Source organism: Colletotrichum godetiae (assembly GCF_030913485.1).
Source record: "Colletotrichum godetiae strain CBS 193.32 chromosome Unknown BDP55scaffold_33, whole genome shotgun sequence".
Classification (NCBI taxonomy): Eukaryota; Fungi; Ascomycota; class Sordariomycetes; order Glomerellales; family Glomerellaceae; genus Colletotrichum; species Colletotrichum godetiae.
In genome coordinates this window covers 352,262-365,959 of record NW_026851281.1, presented here as the reverse complement: position 1 = coordinate 365,959, position 13,698 = coordinate 352,262, and the positions used below count along the sequence as shown (strand labels likewise).

Genomic DNA, 13,698 nt, shown 5'->3' with positions numbered 1-13,698 from the left:
TTAGTCATTCGCGGGATTTCTCGGTGTATTCTCGGTGGTACAGTCACACCTTGGCGTCACCGAGGTGAACAGTCACATTTCAACAAATGCATGACAGGATGCCGCCCAGTTTGGGGATATTCTTTTGCTCAAGTCATTAATAGGCATTGACTGATACGAGGCCAATCTCAAATTCCGCCCTGCTTCTAATTCCAACTGAAGTTTTGAAGGGCAATGCCCAAACGCCAACGCTATGCTTAAATCAATCGTTCGACTTTGTGATGGTACAGAGCATACATCGGTCGCCCCAAAAGATGCACAGGCCCCATCACTCTGCCCGGCCACCCAAGCCGCTCTTGACACCTTCCAGCACTACTCCCCACCCGCCTCCGTGGTTCTTGTCCTGCACAGCTTCGCTTAGCCGGCCCGTCACCAGCTTTCTCACGAGGAGTGTGTCTCGAGCCCTTTTGAGTTTCTTTCCGTCTTGACGAGAGAGGAAGTCTTCGAACCAAGCTTCTTCCGCGGCATCGAACGGCAAGCCAATGAGCTCGGTAGATCGCGCGGCTGTCTCTTCGTTCGCAGGGGCACCAATCACGTTGGAGACAAGCTGACGGAACAGCTGCGCCCTGACAGCATCGGCATGGGTTCTAGAGAAGTAAAGAGCTTCGGTGACGCTAGTCCGCGACATGGCATCGAAGAGGAGCTCCAGCGCCTCGGAGGTCTTGAGGATCGGCTGAACGGTGTGGAAGTATGACAGAGGCAAGGTGTAGTCGCCGTCGGGGGCATTGCGCACGAGTGCTGTCATGATCTCATCGGCGAAGTCGGTAGTAAGGGAAGGGTGCGCGATGTACTCGAGTGCTTTCTGTTGGTAGGACAAGGCGTCAGTAGGTGAAGTGCATGTTGTTAACAAGAGACATGGGCGTACCTCAAACTGTTGATGGTCCAGTAACCATAGGCCCTTCATGAAGATCTGGTAGTTCTTGGGAACACCAGACTTCACGGCAAACTTCGACGATGCCTGGGATCTGGTCTGGCTCGTGTCAAAGTCGAGGAGAATGTAGTAGAAGATGGATAGTCGATGGTGCGTTGACATGGTGGCTTCGCATAGCTGCTGGTGTAGGGTGCGCAGTGCATTCTCGGTCTTGGGAGGATACGTCTTGGCTGTCGTCCAATGTTAGTCAAAGAAGGTCTCGAGGCAACCGGACGGACGCATACACTTGGTGAGACCCAGGGCCTTCAGGACCCTGTCGATGAAGAGGGCGCCATCAAGACTCTTGCGGTAGGTGTCGATTTCCTGGACGGCTTTGCGATCGTAAGGGAACTGTTCCGCGCCAAAGACGTGATCGAAGTTGGTATAGTCGAACATATTGGAGTGGGGTTTGGCAATGCCTCGGCAAGGTGCGTGGGACAACAGGCGTATTGCGAATCCGGGTTGAGTTTGTTTTGGTCTTTTTTTGGAGATGGCGGGATGAATTGCGACGGCTTTGCGCCGGGAAGATCAAGGCAGAGCACCAGCCACAGTCGCGACTTGACGTGTCTCCGTAGCCTTGTAGCGGGTGGGGGCGGGCGGTGTGGGCTATTTGTTTACAATCGTCCTAATCGGTGAGCGATTCAAACAAATCAAAGTGGGGGAAGTGTGGAAGCAAACAACACAATTGCGTTTCCCTTTTCCCTTTTCGCATTCGACATCACCAAATTCTGTCACCGCGGCACCACTTTACGCCTGCTGCGTTTCTTTAATCATTCTTGCTTGGCTTCTTGTCACCTTGATTGAGATACCCTACGCACCTTCGTCTCTGCGTTTATTCGCTTCACATACGACTAACCTACAACCTTACCACAAACATAATGTCGGCCCGCCCGCGCCGTGCGACGCGCCGCCAGGCTATCGTCGACTCATCCGACGAGGATGAGATCGCAAACACCACCGTCAAGAGAGAGGAAGGGAGTGAGGAGGAGTTCGCCCCCGAGCCATCGAAAAGCCCAGTGCGCCGACCAACACGCGCCCGTAAGAGCGCTGCCCCCTCGTCTACGCCTGCTCCGACAGCACCTCGCCGCCGCGGCAGACCTAAGAAGAATGCCGACACCACTGTGACTGAGGAGACTACGAAACTTGAGGAAGAGGTTTCGGTTGCAGATGTGACGTCCATCCCAGAGGCGCCTTCGGCAGTGGAGGAGCCTTCAGCCGTGGAGGAACCATCTGTTGCGGACGAGACATCTATTGCCGAGGACCCCACGGCGCAGGAAATTGCCCTTTCAATAGAGCCCAGCGAAATCTTCGACCCCGACCAGACTATCAGCAAGAAGGAGCCGCCATCCTCAGCCCGAAAGCCCTCTCCCAGAAAGCCTAGGATGAGCGCTGCACCTAGAGCTTCCACCAAGTCCGCGACACCGGCGTCGATACCCAAGCCATCCGCTACTCCCGAGCCCTCCCGGGTGCATGGAGAACCTCTTGCCGATATCACAGCTTCTTCGGTCAACGAGCAGAGACCCGTCGCAGATGAGACGCAAGCCACATTCAAGCCCGTCCGCGCAATGGACACGGTAATGGAGAAGCCAATGGACATCGTTTTGAAGTCGCGCACTCTGACTGTGCCAGTGGTTGAGGACACAACTCCTAAGCCTCGTCTGGTAATCTCCTACCTGATTCTTACCAACTTCAAGAGTTATGCTGGTCGTCAGGAAGTTGGTCCTTTTCACGGATCCTTTTCTTCCGTTGTTGGCCCCAACGGTTCTGGAAAGTCCAACGTCATCGATTCTCTCTTGTTCGTCTTTGGCTTTCGCGCGAGCAAGATGCGTCAGGGCAAGCTTTCTGCCTTGATTCACAACTCAGCCCAGCACCCGAATCTGGATCATTGCGAGGTCTCTGTACACTTCAGGGAAGTCATGGATCAGGTATGTTGCAACAAATGCTGCGCACAAATAGCCGCTAACCACACATAGCCCGGTGGTGGTCACGAAGTCATTCCCGATTCCGATCTCATCATTTCGCGAAAAGCCTTCAAGAATAACTCTAGCAACTACTACATCAATGGCAAAACCTCCAACTTCACTACAGTTACAACCCTCCTTCGCGACCGCGGCATCGATCTTGACCACAAGCGTTTCCTTATCCTGCAGGGTGAGGTTGAATCTATCGCCCAGATGAAGCCCAAGGCCGCCAACGAACACGATGACGGTCTTCTCGAATACCTGGAGGACATCATCGGCACTTCGAAGTACAAGGCGCCCATTGAAGAGTCTGCTACGGAGGTCGAGACTCTCAACGAAATTTGCATGGAGAAGAGCGGTCGCGTTCAACACGTTGAGAAGGAGAAGAACGGCCTCGAAGACAAGAAGAACAAGGCTATCGCATACATCCGCGACGAGAACGAGCTCACAACCAAGAAATCTGCCCTATACCAGCTCTACATTGGCGAATGCAACGACAATGTAGCCGTCACCGAGGAGGCCATCAGTCAGATGCAGGCGCAGCTCGACGACGAGTTGGAGAAGCACCATGGCGGCGAGAAGGTCATCAAGGAACTCCAAAAGTCATACTCTCGTGGAAGCAAGGAGTTCGAGGCGCAAGCAAAGGAAACCGAGGCCCTTGTTAAGGAGATGGCCAAGTTCGAGCAAGAGCGCGTCAAGTTTGACGAGAAGAAGAAGTTCCTGAACGACAAGCAGAAGAAGCTGGACAAGACCATCGCCAATGCGGAAAAGTCAGCCGCCGAAGCAGACGAGACTGTCGCCCAATGTGCCGAGGAGATTGAGACCCGTGCCCAAGAAATCGCTTCACTCGAGATTAGAGTGCAGGAAGAGGAGGCCGAACTCACCACCATCCGTGAAGGCCTCCAGGGCAAGACCCAAAAGTTCTCCGACCAGATCGCCGTCAAGCAGAAGTCATTGGAGCCGTGGAAGGAGAGAATCAACCAGAAGCAGTCAGCCATTGCTGTCGCAGAGAGCGAGATGAACATTCTCGAGGAAAAGGCCAACGCCGGTGCTGTGGCCATTTCTGAGACGGAGGCAAAGATCGCCGCCATCGAGGATGCTCGCGCTGCCAAGAATGAGGAACTCAAGGAGTGCCAGGCCGAGAAGGCCAAGCTTGAGGAGGAGAGGAAGGAGGCCGAGCACGAGTTGACTCGATTCAATGCCCACGAACCCAAGATTCGCGCCAAAGTGTCTAACGCCAGACAAAAGGCGGACGAGGCTCGCTCAAGTTTGTCTAAGACGCAGACTCAGGGCAATGTTCTCACCGCTCTGATGCGCATGCGCGAATCCGGACGTATTGACGGGTTCCACGGAAGACTGGGCAACTTGGGCGCAATCGACCAAAAGTACGATGTGGCCATCTCTACGGCCTGCGGCGCCCTTGACAACTTCGTCACCGATACTGTTGAGGCCGGTCAACAATGCATTGAGTACCTTCGAAAGACCAACTTGGGTCGTGGTAACTTTATGTGTTTGGACAAGCTGAGAGTACGAGACATGAATGCCATTCAGACTCCCGAAAATGCGCCCCGTCTCTTCGACCTGGTTAACCCCAAGGAGGAGAGATTCCGCCCAGCATTCTACCACGCCCTTCAGGATACCCTCGTGGCCAACGACCTGGCCCAGGCCAACAGAATTGCCTACGGCGCCAGGAGGTGGCGCGTGGTAACTTTGGCCGGCGAGCTGATTGACAAGTCTGGTACTATGTCCGGTGGTGGCACGACTGTCAAGCGAGGTCTGATGTCTTCGAAGCTTGTCGCTGAGACGTCCAAGGAGCAGGTCTCGAAGCTCGAGGAAGACCGCGATGTTCTCGAGGAGAAGTTTCAAGACTTCCAAGAGCAGCAGCGCGAGCTTGAGACAAGACTCCGCGAACTCAACGATCAGATTCCTATGCTCGACACCAAGATGCAGAAGATAACCCTTGAAATTGAGAGCGCGGCAAGGAACCTGGCCGATGCCCATCGTCGCATCAAGGAGCTGAGCAAAGAGCATCAACCCTCCGCTTCGGACAACAACCGCATCGCGGCTCTTCGCAAAGAGATTGCCAAGCTCAACAAGGAGGTCGAGAAGCTCCACGATGAGACATCTGGAGTTGAGGAAGAGATCAAGGCTCTGCAAGACAAGATCATGCAGGTTGGTGGTGAGAAGCTTCGCCTGCAAAAGGCCAACGTCGACTCTTTGAAGGAAGAAATCGTCTCTCAAAACGAGGAGACTTCCAACGCCGAAGTCCGCAAAGTCAAGGCCGAGAAGCAAAAGACTAAGCTTGAGAGGGATCACGCCAAGGCCACCAAGGACATTGAGGTTGCGATCCGCGATCTTGGAAAGCTCGAGCACGAGATCGAGAACCAAGGCGAGAAGGCTGAGTCCCTTCAAGGCCAAGTCGAAGAGGCCGAGGAGGGTTTGGCAGCTAAGAAACGAGAGCTGACATCCCTCAAGGCCGAGCTCGATGAAAAGACTTCGGAGTTGAATGCTACTCGGGCTAGCGAGATCGAGATGCGCAACAAACTTGAGGAAAACCAGAAGGTCCTGACTGAAAACCAGAAGAGACTCATGTACTGGAACGACAAGCTGTCTAAGCTGGTGCTTCAGAACGTAGACGACCTGACCGGAACCTCCAACCCTGCACCCAAGGCCATCCCTGCACCGGCAGCTGCCGAAGGAGAGGCCGACGCAGAAGCCGACGGTGACAAGACAGTTACCCAGGACGCTGTCACCGGCGAGGACTCCCAGCCACATGCTGAAGCCGAGGAAGAGAAAGAGGACGAAGAGTCTGACGAGTCCCAGCTGCCATCTCAGCCAAGCAGCCAAGCACTCGAGCTGCCTGTCTACACTCCAGATGAACTGGCGGACATGAGCAAGGAGAAGCTTAAGGGAGAAATTGCCGCCCTCGAAGAGAAGACACAAAACGTCAACGTCGATCTCGGTGTTCTCGCCGAATACCGCCGCCGTGTCGAGGAGCACGCCGCCCGCTCATCCGACCTTCAGACTGCCGTCAGCCAACGCGACGCTGCCAAGAAGCGCTGCGATGAGCTTCGTCGCTTGCGTCTGGAAGGCTTCATGGAGGGCTTTAGCACAATCTCTCTCCGCCTCAAGGAGATGTACCAAATGATTACCATGGGTGGTAACGCCGAGCTTGAGTTGGTCGACTCCCTCGACCCGTTCAGCGAAGGTATTCTCTTCAGCGTCATGCCTCCGAAGAAGTCGTGGAAGAATATCAGCAACCTGTCTGGTGGTGAGAAGACGCTCAGCAGTTTGGCGCTTGTCTTTGCTCTGCATCATTACAAGCCGACGCCTCTGTACGTCATGGACGAAATTGATGCTGCCTTGGATTTCAGAAACGTAAGTTTACCCCCTCGCCAATGGTTCATGTCGCTCTTCATCCATGCTAACGTTGTCACTCCCAGGTCTCAATCGTTGCCAACTACATCAAGGAGCGCACGAAGAACGCCCAGTTCATTGTCATTTCGCTCCGAAACAACATGTTCGAGCTGGCTGCCCGTCTTGTTGGTGTTTACAAGGTGAACCACATGACGAAGAGCGTGACGATCGAGAACCAGGACTACATCGTGCGGACTCGCGTGCAGGGCCAGGGCCAGGTTCAGCAAGCCACGCAGCAGACGACGATGGCGCGATGAGGAAACGTCGGAAAGGGGGAGAGGGGAGAGTCTTACGAATGATGGGTTCATTGCTATTTTGCGCGCGTTTTATGTTGATCATGTCTGTTAATATTGTCGCCCATTGGGTGGGTCCTGGGTCGGTTGTTTGTGTGTCATCGGGATAATGACTGTACGAGGGGAGGCGCATCATGGATGTAATGACTGAAAAGGAAAACTGGAGGCTTTTCTGGCTTTGTTCTACGCGTCTTGTCAGACCTGAGCGAGTTCTAATTTATCGCTTCTGTCTGTGACTACTGCAGGTGAACCCCGCTACCTTCGGTTTGTGTTGCCTTTCGCTTCTTAGGTCGTGTTGTTCAACCTGAAGTGCATGATCTTGTCTTCTCATCTACTCTTCTCTGTCACATTCTAGGAGATGGCACAAGGTTTTGGTCCAATTTCTGTTTGATAACAAGATGTGAATCATCAATATCCGCTTGGCGAGTGGTACCCATCCTGGGAGAACGTGTCGTTGACTCTCGCGAGATGGGATCATGGGCTTGTTGTCGGTCAAGATGGTGGCTGAAACGAGGGCCGTTCATCAGCCTGGCTAGTGCTGGTCCTCCTGGCAGTGAAGATGAGGACAGCGTGCGCCCAAGAGTAAAGTCTATCGAAGACATACAGTCGATTGATTAGAAGCCGTTGTGCAGCTCGACGCCATCACTTTGGTACCTACATGATCTTAACGGCGTACCGCGTCGGTCTCAGACGCGCATGCAGCTGAGAGCACGAGGAGAACGTTGCGTATCTCGGATTCGCTGAGTCCGGTGTTGGACGGTACCTAGCGAGTGGCACGATTCTGGTTCTGTCGTCGAGGTCTGGGAAGCGGTGGAATCACAGGTATATTGCTTGGCTCAGGGCTTGTGGCTTGGTGTCGCGATGGTTTCTCCCAAACTTTTACCGAGGCAGTGAACTGGGAGCTAGGTAGGATGAATGGCTTGAGGCTGGAGCTTGTCTCGGCGTTGTGGTCTACTTCGGAGATTCGGCACAGGATGTTCACCTTGCGATACGTGAGGGTATCGTGGGCCAAGTCACTACTTCTGTATAAAGGTCTCAAGACGGTAGAAATACTGTGATATTGGTGATGAGAAACCTCAACGGGACCAGGCCGGCGAAAATCGACAGCCTCCGCCCTCAACACTCGCTCAATTCCCCACTCTTCCCGTTTCCAATCTGACCATTCTCGCTTCACTTTCTGTCTTTTCGGCCTTTAGCTCAAGATCATTCTTTATCATGTTTCTCTCATCTCTCATTCTCCTCGCAGGGAGTGCGGTGCTGGTCATAGCGGACGGATGCCACGGCGATAACTTCCTCCGCGCCATGGAGCGGCATAACGGGACCATGTACTGCTCCATGCTCCTGGACTCTGGCGAGGCTACTGCAAGTCTCAGTCTACCTGATGCTATTCCGACGAGTTATCCTGCGCTCTCAGTATCATCAGCCGTAAGTTGCGCTTTACCCATACCTGTCTCATAAACGTAATGGATTGGGCATTAACGTGCTGCAGTGTTCCTGTCTTCTCTTGAGTTCCGACCCAACATCGCAAGCACCATGCCATGCAAATGCGACCGCAACACCGGCCGCCGACTACTCGACTGAAAGTGACGATCCAGGAGCAACTGACGCAGCTTCAGCAACGCTCTCCGGTACTCGAAGCATCCCAACAGCCCACGCAACGTTCGACGGCGGCTACTCTTACTCATTCCCGGGCCCAGTCCTTCCCTCCAAAACGGCGTCAACCTGCGGTTGGGGTGAAGTCACCGCCACAGTCCAAGTCACAGAGACGCAAGTTAGCACCATCTACATCTACAGCTCCGAGATCCCAAACTCAACCAGCGCGCAGAGTCTTTCGTCGGTAAGCGATGGCGACAGCGGTGATCGTCCCGGCTCGCCTCCCACGACGAAGACTATTACAGGTGAACCTAGTGGGACTGCGTCTGGTTTCGTGTCGACGGTGACGTTGATTGGGAATTCTACTTTTGGTTTGCCTACGCAGCCTGGGACGACGATTGTGTCGGCGGCGGTGCCGAGGTTGACTACAATTACCAACGGGAATTACACGACAGTCAAGACGATTTCTAGAGGCGAATCTGAGCCGAGCTCTACTCGGCCCATGGGGGGAGTTACGTCTGTTATCAACGGGGTCACGACGACTATCACTGCAGCTCCTGTTGAGTCGTCTTTGATCAGCAGTCTTACGAACACGCTTCCTGATGGAGCCTCTTCGTGGAGTCTATCTTGGGTGTCTAGCTCTACGGGTGCTTCTAGCGACCAGACATCGACCGCCACACCAATTCTCCCGTCTGCAGTCACCACTATTACCAGTCATGTTGGCGGTGTGGCATCGACTTGGGTCGTTACCCTCGGCAGAAGCACCAGTAGCGGTTCTTTCGCCAACAGCAGCACATCTACTCAAGTTCCCTCAGAAACCACATCGGGATCCTTCACTATTTTCACGAGCATCATCAACGGGGAAGCTTCGACATGGACCGTGGTAGGCGGCTCAACCCTTGTCGGCTCTCCCAACCCAACTGCGCCCGTATCGTCGCAGGGGCCTTCTGAGACTGTTGGGGTTAGCATCATCACGAGTGTCATTGGTGGAGTTGCCTCTACCTGGACAGTGATCGGAGGCTCGACTATCGGTTTCTCGTCAAATGGGAGTGCAGTCTCGACACCTTCTTCGACTCCATCTGCAACAGTGACTGGCGCATTCAGCGTTATCACCAGCGGTATTGGTGGGGTTGGCTCAACCTGGACCGTCATCGGAGGTTCAACAATTGTTAGCTCACCGACTCCAAGTGCTACCCCCTCAGTCATCACGAGCATTATCGATGGTGTTGCTTCGTCGCGGACTATTATCGGGGGTTCTACTCTCTCCGCAAACCCTGGCGAGACATCACTGACTTCAACGGTGCCTGGAGGCGCCACTGTGATTACCAGCGTAGTTGGAGGGGCTGGGTCAACCTGGATCATCATTGGAGGCTCGACTATCTTGAACCCGACAAATACCACGGTTCCAACTGCTACACCGACTACGACTGGTGGCGCTGTCGTCATCACGAGCACAATTGGAGGTATCGCCTCTTCATGGACCGTAATTGTAGGCTCAACAGTCAGCCAGGTGCCAAGTCCGACGTCTGCTCCATCTGATCTGCCACCTGGTGCGACAGTCGTAACGAGCATCATCGGAGGCGTTGCTTCTTCGTGGACAGTAATCGGAGGCTCGACCATTAGCCCTGTTCCAACCCCGACAACCGCTTCACCCGGTCTCTCACCTGGTGCCACAGTCATTACGAGTGTCATTGGAGGCATTGCCTCATCCTGGACGGTAATCGGAGGCTCGACCATCTTCGGTAGCTCGAACGCCACCGCCGGCCCTCCTGTAGCAACCCCTACACCCACGGTCTTCACAAGTGTGGTTGATGGTGCGGATTCCACCTGGACGATAATCGGGGGTTCGACCATCTTCGGTACCCTGTCGCAGGGATCTTCAAGTTTGGGAAAGCCGACAGCCGTCAGCTTGACTGGCAGCGCCACATCCGTGAGCACCCTCAATGGAACCAACCCGACAGCGGAAGAGTCTTCGTCCGCTGCTGCAACTTCACTTGCGCCGACAAGTATCTCGGCAACCTCAACCTCAAGCTACGACTCAGCTTTCACGGGAATCTCTGTCGTTGTAGCTCAGAACGCGACTTCATGCTATGCACTCCCCATCCCGACCCTTTCACTCCACGAATCTCTTCTAAACGCTACCGATCGTACACCTCCGTATATTGATGCATTCTATCTCAATGAGAGTACACACTCCGTTCAATACCTCCGTCTGATAGACAACGCCACCAACCCAGTTCTCGTCGACGTCTCCGATCCGTCAAAGCTTGGAATCGTTGACAAAGCCGGCAATGTGCTCTCCATCGACAGCGAGGGCCTGCACTTCGCCTCCGTAAATTGTTCACCCAAGATTGACGTCTTCATATCTGGTTTCTTCCAGCAACTCAATACCTTGACAAACTCTAGTTGCACAAACACCACTGATATTCCAGTCAACGGCACAAACTCAGGTCATCTCCCCGTCTTCAAGGGGACCCTGGCTGAGATGGCACAAGACGCAATCGACGTGACCCTCCATCTCAAAGACCAGTGCGGCAACCCTGCTCGCGCAGATCTGCCGGTCTCAGTAGCTCTGGGCGATACTCAATGCATCGTCTTCCCAGGTGCGACGGGAGACTTCGTCGCTAATTGTGCATTTCCTGGCAGTGGAAGCGATTCTATGGAATGCGAGACATCAGTCCAACAGACTCTAGATCACTTGACGCAGGGTTCTTTGGTGGGAAGCTGCCCACCACTCACGTCAGTCTGGAGTCTGCTCTTTCAACAACTTGGCGGTGTCATCAACGTCGACGAGCTCCTGCAACCCTTCATTGACGCTGGGCTACAATTTGGCTCTGATGCTGGCCGAGGAATTCTGGCAGTCATTGACAGCTTTATGAATCTCTATGACTTCTCGGCCGCAACCTTCAAGAACTCAAGTTCGGGCTCTGGGTCGGGGCAGGGTGATATCGTTGAGGGATACGGGGTTACTACCATCAAAACAGAAGTCTGCCGCTCCCTAATCTCAACTGAGACGTTAAACCTCACTTTCACAGCTGGAACCTCTACAACCTCCATTTCACTCGCAAACATTACAAATGTTCCTACCACGGGCTCAGAATATGAGCGCAACGTCACGGACCCGACAGCTTTGGCATGCTGCCCGAATGCATATGCGTGCGTCATCCAAGATGGAGAACGATTTTACCCCCCCGAAGCCTCGATTCCCAACTCTGATTGCCTTTGCGGTAAGACGTTGGATGGTGGCGGCATTGGGTTCCGGACGGGGAGATGCGTTGGGTATGATCAGTGCAACTCTACATCTCCGTGTGCTGGAGGTGGAGTTTGTCTGGTTGACAACTGTTGCGGCTTCAATGTCTGCCTGAATGGGACAGAGTGTTCTGCTCCCAAGGCTAGTGGGATGCGGGTGAATCTATTTGGAACGGAGACTTCTGGGGGTCTTTTCTAATTCTTCATTCGCGATCATATTTCATGTTCTCATTGAGCTTATTGATTTTGCTTGACATGTTAACCCGTCAAAGCTCATCAGTTCTATACAATGCTATGACCAAACAACAAATCTGATGTCGAGTCCATCGCGTAGGTGATCACGAATATGTCCTTGATCCGTCCGGGTTAGCAGTCACACGTGATAGCTCTTGTAGGTGGTTGTGACAATCAATTGCACTCAAACTGAGGTAGGACAACTAACTACACGCACGTCGATATAAGCTACTCTTTTGACACTCGACTGATGCGCTATTCGAGCCATCGGGTTAGCCCGCAGCCACTGTGTCTGCATGCGGTAAGACTCATGTCTCCCATGCAGCTGACGAATCTTTGACACACTGGAATGCCACATCAGCGGGCAGCGTCATTCTCCCCATCGTGCAATTAGCGAATAAAACATTAGCATTGTATGCTGATTTCTAAGCTGACAGGAAGCATACCGAAACGCGCTTTTGTCCGTTTTGCCCGGTGCGCGAGACCTTCCGCTTTATTACTACACTACCTTAGGCCAGGAGTAAGATCCTTTCGCTTGCGACCACCACGAGATAAGATTGATGAGCAATCATTTAGAAGTTCGGCGATTGAGGCGTCGCGAAAAGCGAAGGAGCGAGCTTGAGCAAAGATCTGGTCTTTTGGGGAGAATGGAGCTTGGCTCTCATGCGTGATGGTCTAGGGATATAAGGAAGATGAGCTCACTGATTTGTTCCCAAACTCTTGTTTAAAATCATCATCCAGCTACTCTAATACCAGACAACACATTACGGACTACTACCGCTGCAGTCCTACACAGTAACCTAATACATGCAAGCAAAATCGCCAAGTCTCAAACAACACATCCATATTTCATCTCCCTAGCCATGTCTAGCGATTCTCAACCAAGTCGGGCGATCCTCGTCACAGGTGCAACCGGCAAGCAAGGCGGCGCCGTGATTGATGCACTTCTGGAGTCAGAGAGCGGCAGCGCCTACAAACTCATTGCCGTTACTCGCAATGCTGCGTCTTCCAAAGCTAAAAGCCTAGTGTCGCGTGGAGCGATCGTCATTCAAGGTGATCTCAACGACGTTCCTGCTATCTTTTCCGACGCCAAAGCAGCTCTGAGCTCTTCGAACGCTGATCTTTGGGGCGTATTTAGCGTACAAGTACGTATTATAGAACCCCTGCGCTAGTCAGATTGTGATGCTAACGGATATTCAGACCGCCATTGGCAAGGGTGCATCAGCAGAACTCGAAGAAGCCCAAGGCAAGGCGCTAGTCGATGCGGCTCTATCCAACAATGTCAAATTCTTCACATACAGCTCCATCGACCGAGGCGGAGACGACTCATACGACAACTACGTTCCTAGTGTAACTCACTTCGTCAGTAAACATCGCATCGAACATCACTTAGTCAACAACGCACGCGGCAAGATGGACTGGACCATCCTTCGACCCGTAGCCTTCATGGAGAATATGGAGCCGGGAATGGGTATCAAGATCATGGCTACATCATGGAAAGTTGCAGTCAAGGAGAAACCTCTACAATTGGTTTCCGTCAAGGATGTAGGAAAAGCCGCCGCGAGGGCTTTCCTTCGCCCTCACGAATTTGCTGGCAAGCAGATTCCTTTGGCTGGTGAAGAGCTTACGCTGGAGGCTGCTAGTGCTATCTTCAAGTCTAAGAAGGGCACAGAAATCCCGGAGACATTTCAGTTCCTGGTCAGATTTTTGCATTGGATGATCCCCGAGTTTGGTGCCATGTATAGATGGTTTTACACCGATGGCTTTGGGGTCGATATCGTGGCCTCGAAGCGAGACAACCCTGGAATGCTGGATTTTGGCTCTTGGATAGAGGAACAATACGATCAGGATGGAAAGCGTGCCTGAATTAGGGCTAGAAATATAGGGGTTAAGGTTTATCGCCGAGGAGAAGAAAAAGGAAAGAGTCTGTTTTGTGCAAGTAGACGTAATTAGAAGACGCGCCTTGATGATTCCGAGATGGATTGGTGCATGGCTTGATTGT

General features: G+C 53.2%; 3 protein-coding genes across 3 annotated transcripts; 2 read left to right on the top strand and 1 right to left on the bottom strand.

Moving 5' to 3' along the window:
* Positions 1–94: 94 nt before the first annotated feature.
* BDP55DRAFT_671173 (nuclear pore complex assembly-domain-containing protein) lies at positions 95–1,643 on the bottom strand. Its single transcript, XM_060575441.1, has 3 exons — positions 1,195–1,643; positions 905–1,140; positions 95–841 (listed from the first exon to the last, which is right to left on the bottom strand). The coding sequence occupies exons 1-3, from the start codon at positions 1,343–1,345 to the stop codon at positions 308–310; spliced, it is 921 nt and encodes a 306-aa protein (XP_060427143.1). The 5' UTR covers positions 1,346–1,643; the 3' UTR covers positions 95–307.
* A 6,192-nt stretch (positions 1,644–7,835) lies between these two features.
* Positions 7,836–11,973, top strand: BDP55DRAFT_614781 (uncharacterized protein; the record flags this gene model as incomplete). Its single annotated transcript, XM_060571247.1, has 3 exons — positions 7,836–8,016; positions 8,318–8,527; positions 10,115–11,973. 3 exons carry the CDS (start codon positions 7,836–7,838, stop codon positions 11,659–11,661), a joined length of 1,938 nt encoding a protein of 645 aa, XP_060427142.1. The 3' UTR covers positions 11,662–11,973.
* A 586-nt stretch (positions 11,974–12,559) lies between these two features.
* Positions 12,560–13,562, top strand: BDP55DRAFT_695672 (nucleoside-diphosphate-sugar epimerase family protein; the record flags this gene model as incomplete). The annotated part of the gene is made up of 2 exons (XM_060577493.1): positions 12,560–12,841; positions 12,897–13,562. 2 exons carry the CDS (start codon positions 12,560–12,562, stop codon positions 13,560–13,562), a joined length of 948 nt encoding a protein of 315 aa, XP_060427141.1.
* Between the last annotated feature and the right edge of the window lie 136 nt (positions 13,563–13,698).